This window comes from Gossypium raimondii, chromosome 13 (assembly GCF_025698545.1).
Source record: "Gossypium raimondii isolate GPD5lz chromosome 13, ASM2569854v1, whole genome shotgun sequence".
Classification (NCBI taxonomy): Eukaryota; Viridiplantae; Streptophyta; class Magnoliopsida; order Malvales; family Malvaceae; genus Gossypium; species Gossypium raimondii.
In genome coordinates this window covers 13,798,152-13,809,510 of record NC_068577.1, presented here as the reverse complement: position 1 = coordinate 13,809,510, position 11,359 = coordinate 13,798,152, and the positions used below count along the sequence as shown (strand labels likewise).

The following is an 11,359-nucleotide window of genomic DNA, read 5'->3' as shown; positions in this document are numbered from 1 at the left end:
CCTATTTATATCCACCTCATGATAAAACTTGAATAAAAATCGCTTCTCCCCTAGATTTGAGATTACCACCCCTTTAACTGGATGCCACATATTGGCTAAAGTGTTTTTCATAGCATGAAAATTCACCAAGCTAGCTGTCAAAAAACAACCCACCATACTGAAAACTTGACTCATCTCTTCTTCCTTTGAATCCTCATCAACTCCCCATGCTGGCTCCCTCCATCATCGATACGCAGCCCTGCTATGCCATCTTCCATTACTGATTCAAAATTCCTATCCATTATCGCAGCAAAACAAGACTAACAAAAGCATATTTTGCCCAAAAGCATATTTTGCCCAACGACACCCTAAATCAAAGTCAAAACCTAAAAATCCTATTCTTGGACAAACTACTAAACATAATAAAATTTCAGAGAAAACTACCAGTACTACGGACAACTGACTCACTCTTTGGTAGATTTATGGTACTTTTAAGTAGTATGTGAAAATAACAAATTGATATGTCATTACACATATGATAATTTATAATAAAAAATTTAATTAATTTAACGACCATTTTTAATTAGGACTAAAATTAAAAAAAACAAAAAAATCAAAGTATAACAATTAAATCTACAACTTGCACAGACTAATAGTAAAATTTAATAAAAAAATTCATGCATTAAATTAAGAGTTAAATTTGTAAATCAAACGGATTTGAATTTGAACTTGAACGCTTTCATGATTTTAAATTTTAGAAATCATTTCAAATTTAGATGATTTTGTTGATATAACAAAATAAAAAATGTGAGAGTTGAATATTTTGAATCTAAATAATTTAAGTTTTTATTGGGTAAGTTTTGGTTTTGTGGTTAGAATTTGATAATCACAAAATAATCGCAAATTACTTAATTGACATGTCCAAACAGAGCGGTTGACTGCTAGCCGATCTGCCCCTCCTTGAATAGCGGTAATAGAATGGCAGAACGTAAATACAACCACAATCAAAGCCACGTTAAAATTTGGAGGCCATGCGATCCTTGGAAACGTTCAGGATTGGAGGCCATGCGATCCTCCAAGACCTTACTTCTTGCTCTTCCCTTTCTTATCATGCTCACCTTCCTCCTCCGCCACAGGCCCTCCGATCGCTTCACCGACGCTACACCCTTCTTCAACAACCTTACTACGCCCCCTTTACTAGGTACTCGCCCTTCTTTTATTTTACATTACTCTGGGCAATTTTGGGGGGACTGGAACCGGTATTTTGCTATGAAAATATAACCAACACCATAATTGATCATATATGAATTACTATTCATAATAAATGTATTTACATGAATATCTGTTTACTTCTGAATTTTCAAATCAGCATTTCGTTTTCCTTATCGAGGAATAAAAAATCTACAAGTTAGATATTAATATGAAATAGCTTATAACAATTTATTAAATTAAGATATCAAAGTGAAAATTAGGGCTCTAAAAAACTGAGCTTGAACTATCCTGCCTCTATTCATGTTTGTTTTATTAAGCTTCTTTGTGTTTGGTTTTATGTTTCTTAAGAATTTTAAGATTATGTTTGTGTTTGTCATTAGTATTCAAAAATATGTTCACCAACATACAAAAATTAAAATTTATTCATGAATAGTACATAAACATATTTATAAATATTACTGATTATAATATAAAATAAAATAAACATTAGTTCATTTTACCGGATAAAAAGAACACACAAACAATATCAATATTAATTATATAATTGAATAATAAACGAGTTTTGAACGAGCTTTAAACAAAAACAAATGAATTCATTTATGAACATAGATCAAGTGAATAATGTCCTTTTCATACTTGGTTTATTTAATAAATGAGTTTTAAAATCTTGCTTATGGTCATTTATCTAACTTGATAAACAAATATAACTATTCATAGAAGGGTATGTTCGTTTACAACTTAAACGAAAATAAGGCAATATGATGTATAAATGAATAAATGTTAGCAATGTCATGTATGAGTAATTTTGTTTTAGTTAGGATTAAGGATTTTCATGAATAACATTTAAAAAATAAAAGTCCTATTCAGTGTTAACAAGTGTAATAATTTAAAGAATTTCTTTAGTATATTAGTGAATAGATGATGTTACAGAAAAACAAAGAAAATCAATTGGTTGTGATTAGTGAGTGATATTGCAGGAATGTATGGATTTTATTAGCATGTCTGAATTTAATATCTTTGGTTCAGAAGTTGATGTCCTCCAACATGTTGACATTGCTGAAGACAAACTGCTTGGAGGACTGCTTGCTGATGGGTTCGATGGACAATCATGTTTAAGTCGATACCAGTCGATTTTATATCGCAAAGCTTTACCTTACAAGCCATCTTCATACCTTGTTTCTAAGCTAAGAAAATATGAGGACCTTCATAAACGTTGCGGACCCAACACTCCGTCCTACAATAAAGCAGTGGAACAACTCAAGTCCGGCAGCAATGTCGTAGGCACGACAGACTGTAAATATGTTGTCTGGGTATGGTACAGTGGGTTGGGGAACAGGATTTTGACTCTGGCTTCAGTGTTTCTCTATGCTCTTTTAACCGAAAGAGTGTTGCTTGTGGACCGAGGGAACGATATGGCCAGTTTGTTCTGCGAGCCATTCCCAGAGAGATCATGGTTTTTGCCCATGAATTTCCCGATTGCTAAAATGTTCAATAGCTTTGATCAAAAGTCTGCTGAATCCTATGGGAACTTGCTTAAGAATAACATGATAAAGGCTTCAATGGGATCATTGCCATCATATGTGTATCTGCATCTGGCTCATGATTATGATGATCATGATAAGCTGTTCTTTTGTGATGATGATCAAGCTCTGTTAAAAAGGTTCACTTGGTTGGTTGTTAAAACAGACAACTATTTTGTTCCATCTCTCTTTTTGATGCCATCATTTGAAGATGAACTGAAGAAGCTGTTTCCCAACAAGGAAACCATATTTCATCACTTGGGTAGGTATCTTTTTCACCCTTCAAATCATGTGTGGGGAATAATCACAAGGTATTATAAAGCATACTTGGCCGGGGCAGATGAGAGGATTGGCATCCAGGTAAGGATTTTCGATAAAGGACCTGGCCCGTACCAATACGTGAAGGATCAAATTTCAGCTTGTACTATAGGAGAGAAGTTGTTGCCTGAAGTGGATACTAGACGATTGGCTGTGAATCCGTCAAAAAACCCGAAGGTGAAAGCTGTCTTGATGACTTCTCTGGTTTATGGATACTATGAGAACATGAAGAACATTTACTGGGAACACCCTACGGTGACCGGTGATATAATTGGGGTTCATCAGCCAAGTCATGAAGAACAACAGCGGAGTGAAAAGCCATTGCACAACATGAAGGCTTTGGCTGAAATGTATCTGCTTAGTTTAACTGATGTGTTAGTCACAAGTGCATGGTCTACATTCGGGTACGTAGCTCAGGGTCTTGGAGGTTTGAAGCCATGGATCCTTTACAAATCCGAAAATCAAACGACCCCAAATCCACCTTGTCAACGTGCCATGTCAATGGAGCCTTGTTTCCATGCTCCACCATTTTATGACTGCAAAGCTAAGGAGGGTATCGACACAGGTAAAGTTGTTCCACATGTTAGACATTGTGAAGACATTAGTTGGGGTCTTAAAGTGGTAGATAGGTATACTGAGTTATAGCTCTTACAGGGATTTTTATTTTCTACCCAAATTTCTCTAGAAAATTTTGATAGAACTGCAATATATCTCATTGAACTGTGAAGTTACCTTATTCTGTGTGGTTTTTCTGTAAATAAGCTTGCTTTTTTTTTTTCCTGTATAAGATTTGTGAGATTGAGGTTCATCACTGCATATCAGATTCCGTTCCCTTTTTATCATTAGCTATAGTTCTCTGAGACAATGATATTGCTTGTGACTTATAGACATTTCTTTTATGTTAAGTAGTGTTATATATAGACATTACTTGGCATATGAAAACTTGTTGAACATGTCTTTATTTCCACCATTGGTTATTGATTGAGCATCATCTTTTACTTTTGTAGTTTGAAAACGAAACCGTAGTTTTGCTTATACTGGCCGAAAGATTGAAAAAGGGAAAGTAAACCTAAAAGAAGATTTGGCTCAAAACTAAAAGAAGATTTGGCTCAAAACCCAATATGTTTCTTTAGATGAGAGTAAATAATCTCCTCTTTAGATCTTAGATTTTACTAAAAGAACTGAGGCAAACTTTAACTGTTCATGTCTGAAGGAGAAAAATGAAGGGGCAAAAGGAAGGCAATGGTCGAAATTCCAAAACCCCAATACTAGTTTGGGAAGTGACTTTACCTTTGGAAATTAGTTTCTTCTTCACTTATGAAAACAACAAAGACAAGCCCTCCTGTCTTCAATGTGTGTCAAGACCAAACACCAAAGCCTTCCCTTTTTTTTTTGTCTCTATCAAGAGGTAATTCAACGTGTGGTATTGTAATTGGTTGGTAATCCAACAAGGTACAGCTCACCTAATCTTTTTAACAATTCCCCCAGCCATGGAAGCTGTGTCAGCTACGATGAAAGCCATTAACTTCCCTGCAACTTCCACCGTCCCCAGAGCAACTGTTTCTATTACAGCGGCCTCACCATGGTCACAGACCAAACTCAACATGCTTACCTTTTATGCCCCAAATCCCAACACCAGATTCAGCTCAATTTGTCTCCCTCGCTGTTCCACAAAACCAAACACTGACACTAACAACGAAACTGACCAAAATCCAACCTTTGAACCGAATCCCAGTCTAACCACTGAGAACCCATCAAGCGCTGTTTCAGATGAGGTAATCCCCTCTTCTTCAAATCCCCCTTCTTCTCTTTCTAGAGGTTTGGTGCTTGATTTGGGTCCTGTTGGTTCTTGGGACTGCACAGATATTGGTTCACCAGTGGTTAAAAGGTTCCTTAGTGATGAGGAAGAAAGATGGTATATGTGGTACCATGGAGTTTCCACTGATTCCCAAGGTTCAGATTCCATAGGGTTAGCAGTTTCAAGCAATGGGGTCCATTGGGAGAGAGGTAAAGGTGCAGTGAAATCAAGTGCAGATGTTGGTTTGGTCATGAGTTGTGGCAATGATTGGTGGGCTTTTGACACACAGAGCATTAGGCCTGGTGAGGTAGTCATCATGTCTAGTGCTAAAGTGAGAGCCTCAAGTGCTGTTTATTGGCTTTACTACACTGGCTACAGCAATGAGAAGGTGGATATTTCAGCTGATTCTTTAGGATTCAAAGTGCAAAACCCTGAAAATCAAAGTAGCCAAACTGGGGAAGTGTTGAGGTCTTTACCAGGTTTGGCAATCAGTCAAGATGGAAGGCATTGGGCTAGGATTGAAGGGGAGCATCATAGTGGAGCATTGTTTGATGTAGGGTCCGAGGGAGATTGGGATTCATTGTTCATATCATCACCACAAGTTGTTTTCCATGGGAATGGTGATCTAAGAATGTACTATCACTCATTCGACGTGGGAAATGGGGTTTTTTCCATTGGGATGGCAAGGTCAAGAGATGGGATGAAATGGATAAAGCTAGGGAAGATAATGGGAGGTGGGCCAAAGGGATGCTTTGATGAGCTTGGAGCAATGAATCCCTATGTAGTTAAGAACAAGAAAGATAGAAACTATGTGATGGCATATGAAGGTGTTGGTGCTGATGGGAGGAGAAGCATTGGACTGGCAATGTCAGCTGAAGGATTGAAAGATTGGAGAAGGGTTGAAGATGAAGCAGTGCTGAAACTAGCAACAATGGAGGATGGATGGGACAGTAAAGGGATTGGATCACCATGTTTGGTGGAAATGGATGGTGATGTTGATGAATGGAGATTGTATTACAGAGGTATTGGTAATAGTGGCCGATGTGGGATTGGAATGGCTGTTTCTGATGGAAGTGATATTACAAGGTTTAGAAGATGGAAAGGGTTTCAAGTATAAAGTTCAATTTCAGTGCTATGATTTTGGACCATCTTTGTCCTGTTTGTGCTCATTCAAGTTACATCTTTTTTATGTAATGCTATTTCATGTAATAATCTTAATATATTTCCATTTACATATGATGAAACCAATGATGTCATCTCAAATTTTGGACTTTTATTGCTTTTATGTCAAAATCGAGTTTCTCCGCTTCTTACAATCAGTTAGTTTTAAATAGAATATTTAAGTATCGGTTAAAGTATGTTGTCACTCATTGTAGTTTGACAAAATTTAATATTTAGTCCTTGTAATTAAATTTAAAAAAAATCTTTTTACATTTTCAATTTAAAATCATACTCTGATCCTGAAAATTGTCAGTAATTGCTGTTAAAATTGCCTGGTTAATTAGGTTGCTTACATTGATTAAGAGTAAATGAATATGCTAGGTTAGAAAGTTTTGACAAAAAATATTAATGATATTAATAATTGGGTTATATTTTGAAAAAAATATTGGATTTTAATTTTGACTGAAAAATAAGAATATATATATTTTTAATATTTTTCTATAATGAATTGATATCAAATTTAAGACTGCTCTATTAATTCATTAGTTTCACTATTTAGTAGGCCCAACCTGCTTTACCTTCCCATATTTCTTGGCCCATATTCTCTTGCTGGGTTTGAAAGTTTACCTTATTCTTTGTATTTTGTTTTATTATAATACTATTAATAAAATCTCTTATTGAGTTGATATTACGGGTTAATTGGATACGGATACCAAATCAGTTAGGAAATTATTAATATATGTTTTATTAAATGACTATTATTATTTTGATGATTTATTTTATCTTTTTTTTACTTTTATATAGTTTTTAAATAAAAGAACTAAAATTAACATATTTAGGATTGAACTCATGTTTAATGGATTTATAAACAAAATTCTTACCACTACATCAATAATAATTCTTGAATAAAATTTGAAACAAATTAAGTTTTAACATAAAATGTTTTCTCTCACCAAATTTGTGTATCTATAACCCTTGACTGTGTTGGTGTCACGGGTTAACCAAGTACCAACTTGGTTAGAAAATAACTAATATACTATTTTATTAAAGGACTACTATTATTTGTCTAATGACATTTTTGTCTTTTCATATTTTATATAGTTTTTAAATAAAAGAACTATAATTAATGGAAACTCGATATTTCCTAACCGAACACGTACATAAAAGTATATAAAAACTATATAAATAAATTTTTTAACATAAAATGTTATCTCTCACCAAGTTTGTGTATCTATTCTATTATTGAAGCTCTTTCTTGAGTTAGTGTCATGAGTCAACCGGGCACCAACTCGGTTAGGAAAATTACGGAAATGTCCTTTTGTAATTAAAATAAGTTATATTATTCAAGAATATTTTGGTCTTTTCATTTTCATAAAAATCAATAAAAATATGCATATTGTGGGATTTGAACCTACAATAATTGAATTAATAAAACCTTAAATTTATCACTCAACCAAGCTTCATTTTAATATGTTTTATACATTTTTATTTTTCATGCAAAATTTATTACTTAACCTTCTGACTGAGATTGTTTCATGAATCAACCGACCACTAACTTGGTTAAAAAATTACAAAATGCCCTTCCATATTTAAAATGAGCCATATTGTTTGAAAGTATTTTTTCTTTTCATTTTAGCAAATACCAATAAAAAATGCATATGGTAGAAATTGAAACTGTGGCAATTTACTAAATCTTCATTTTACTATATTTTATACATTTTTCTTTTAATATGCACAAGTGATTATCTCCATTAGTTGTATACATCTATCTATACTTACTATTTATTAAGTGTTTTACCGAGTTGGTGTCACCTCAACCGGGTCACCAACTTAGTTAGAAAATTATGGAAATGTCTTTTTTTAATTAAAATAAGTTATATTGTTTGAGAGTATTTTAGTCTTTTCATCTTAACAAAAACTAATTAAAATATGCATATGATGTAACAGCCCGATTTAGGGTTTAGTAGGAATAGTGGTTTCGAGACCACAAATCTGAAGAGAAAAAATTTATTTTTACTATATTTTTATGGTCTACAATTTCACGAAAAGATTTCGTGAAAATTTCGTTCGAAAATTTTGACGTTCGGACACTCAATTTAGTCAAAAGGACTAAATTGTAAAATGTGCAAAAGTTGAGTTTTATTTGTTAAAGGTATTTAATTGTTATGGAATTATAAATTAGGGGTCCTTATGTGGTAATTAGACCATTAGTTAATGATGGACAAAAATGGACAAGAAATAAGTGAAATAGGATTTTTTTAAGTAAGGGCATTTTGGTTATTTAGTAAATAAATAGAATTAAAATGGGAAAAATATGTAAAAAAAGGGGTTATCATATTTTCTTGCTGCTGAAACTTGAAGGACTCCATAGCTAGGGTTTTGGTCACTTTCAAGCTTGATTATCAAGAAAGACGAGGAATCAACCTCGATAAGGGAAAGGAAAAGATTGTGGATTGAATTGCAAAATTCCTATATTTTGCACCGAGGTAAGTAATATGTAATTAATACATTGTTTATAACTATTTCTGATATTTTGTTATAATATATGAGAAATGGTTGAATATGAAATAGTTATATAACAATTACAAATTTAGAATTTATAGTTGAATCGATTAAAATCTGCTTGAATTGTGGATATATCATTGACAAGTAATAGGTGAAGTAGATGAATTGAATTATTAAATTTGTTATGGGATTGGACTGAAATATTAAAATTGTGATTTGTGTACGGATAAATTGTAAATCTTTGAAAAGTAAGAATCTCTGTGAGACTGTCGAAATAAGAAAGGCTTGAATAAAGTGCCTATAAACACATGTGTAGTACTAACTGCAGGCTACTATGTGTACCGGAAGGTTTTGGTTACATGTGTAATACTAGGTGCAGGCTACTACGTGAACCAGAAAGTTTGATCACGTGTGTAGTACTATGTGAAGGCTACTACGTGTATCGAATGATAATAATTACACGGGTGGTACTATGTGCAAACCACCGAATATTCGCTATTATACCGACGTGTTCAATGGGATATGAGTATTGATAAAAAAAATATGAGTATGTGATTAAAGTGTGAAAATTTGCTAAAGAGTAACTGGAGTGATGAAGTTTTGTACTATGCTTACAAAATAAATTGTTGTAATGTTATGTAAATGAGTGAAATTGAAACAGAACAGATTTGAACAGTGGAAGTGATACCAAAAATTGTAGAAATTGAGTTATTGGTTGAATGAGATATGGAATTAAAGCTTAATGAGTCTACTTTCATATAAAAGAAGTAGATCAAGCAAAAGACTTTTATATTTTGAGATATTTGAATTTAGTGAGGCAGGGTCGGATTGATTTTGGAATCCCCTAATCTGACTTGGAAAAATCATTAAAAATTGTAAAAAAAATAATTATGAGATATAGTTTATATGCTTAGAATCCTTAATGAGTCTATTTTCAAAAGAAAGAAACAAAAATATCATCTGAATTCTGTACAGTGAGATAATTTACTTTTAGTGAAGAGAGGTCTGAGATGTTGAGCAGTGAGACAGGGGTGACTTAAAAGAATAAACTGTACTAATTTGCCAAGTAAAAAATTCTTAAAATTTTGGGATAAGACGGTATATGAGTCTAGTTTCAAGGAAAATTTATGAAACTTAATTTGAAGTTCCGTAGCTTCGGATAAAAATAATTTAGTGACTGTGATGCGGAAAAACAGTTTGTTGGAATTTGAATAAATATCAAATTTATGGTTGATTAAAATTATGTTATCTATGGAAACATGTTTTAAATTTGTTTATCAATTACATACGTACTTACTAAGCTATATGCTTACTTCTCTTTCTTTTTTCTTGTTTTATAGTGTTATAAATTATCTCGGAATTCGGACAGAGTCAGGGATCATCCACACTATCTACATCTTTTGGTATTTTGAAACCAATATTTCTGAATTATGACATGTATAGAAGACTTAATGTTAATGTGATGTATATATATACTAATTACTACTTAGCTTAAGATGTTAATGTATATTAATTGATAGGTTTTTTTTTAAATGCCAGCGAGGTTACTTTGAATGTCGTGAATGCTTTAATTATGTTTAAGTATATAGCTGTATTAGTTGAAATATTGAATTGGTTTGAGATTGCGTTTCGAAATTTTGCAGGAGGGATTAGACATTTGTAAAACGGATTATGTCAAAAATTTTATAAAAAAAAAACTCCGATTGTATGAAAATATGTATTTTATGTTTGATAATACTTTTGACCCTGTTTTGGCGATGAACACGGGTAAGAGGTGTTACATTTGAGTGGTATCAGAGCTACGATTTTGCCGGTTCTCGGACTAACAAAATATGTGTGAAAGTCTATCTATACATGCCATAAATATATTGTGATAGTGTGATGATTCTGACAATTTAAAAATTGTGTTTTTATATAGTAAATGGATCCCGACCGAGCTGTAGCGGATGATGTAGAGAGCAATGCGCCGGCTTCCGCGCAAGGGACCGTGCCTGACGAAAGTAGACATGGAACTGAAACACATAGTCAGGATGAGGCTCGAGAAGCCTTCCTTCATATGATAAATAATTGGTACACAGAGTTTATTCGAGCAAATCCGAATGTTCAACCTCCTCCACCCCCTCTTATTCCTCAACCGATTCCTGTAGCTTCACAAAGTGTTAAATTAGTAAAACCGAGTAAAACCCCAGTTGATAAAATTTGAAAATAAGGGGCGGTATATTTCAGGGCTAACATAGATGATAATCCCGAGAAGGCAAAATTTTGGCTTGAAAATTCTATCCGGGTATTTGATGAATTATCGTGTACTCCTGAAGAATGTTTAAAATGTGTCATATCTTTACTGAAAGATTCAACATATCGTTGGTGGAAAACATTAGTATCTGTGGTTCCGAAGGAAAGGGTTACATGGGATTTCTTCCAAGAGGAATTTAGAAAGAAATACATAAGTCAACGGTTCATCGATCAAAAACGTAAGGAATTTCTCGAAGTAAAGTAGGGCCGAATGTCTGTGGCAGAATATGAAAGAGAGTTTGTTAGACTTAGTAAATATGCTCAAGAGTGTGTGCCCACAGAAGCTATTATGTGTAAAAGGTTTGAAGACGGGTTAAATGAAGATATCAGAATGTTTGTTGGGATGTTGGAACTGAAAGAATTTGTGGTACTGGTTGATCGAGCTTGCAAGGCTGAAGAATTGAATAAAGAAAAGAGAAAAGCTGTGATTGAGGCTTGGGATGTAAGAAAAAGACCAATGAGTAAGTCATTCCAAACTCAGTCAAAGAAGTTCAAAGGAGTGAATTCTCGACCGACTGCTTCAACTGGGTATTCTTACCGAGATCGTGGGAGATCATATTCGAATCCGAAAGCT

The 11,359-nt window shown here is 33.6% G+C and overlaps 2 protein-coding genes across 2 annotated transcripts; both read left to right on the top strand.

Annotated features, from left to right (window-relative positions):
- The first annotated feature begins 888 nt into the window (after positions 1-888).
- LOC105783833 (galactoside 2-alpha-L-fucosyltransferase) lies at positions 889-3,894 on the top strand. Its single transcript, XM_012609507.2, has 2 exons — positions 889-1,180; positions 2,218-3,894. Exons 1-2 carry the CDS (start codon positions 958-960, stop codon positions 3,672-3,674), a joined length of 1,680 nt encoding a protein of 559 aa, XP_012464961.1. The 5' UTR covers positions 889-957; the 3' UTR covers positions 3,675-3,894.
- Positions 3,895-4,064: 170 nt separating this feature from the next.
- LOC105783834 (hypothetical protein) lies at positions 4,065-6,090 on the top strand. The gene has a single exon (XM_012609510.2). The coding sequence runs from the start codon at positions 4,520-4,522 to the stop codon at positions 5,942-5,944; it is 1,425 nt and encodes a 474-aa protein (XP_012464964.1). The 5' UTR covers positions 4,065-4,519; the 3' UTR covers positions 5,945-6,090.
- The last annotated feature ends 5,269 nt before the right edge of the window (positions 6,091-11,359 follow it).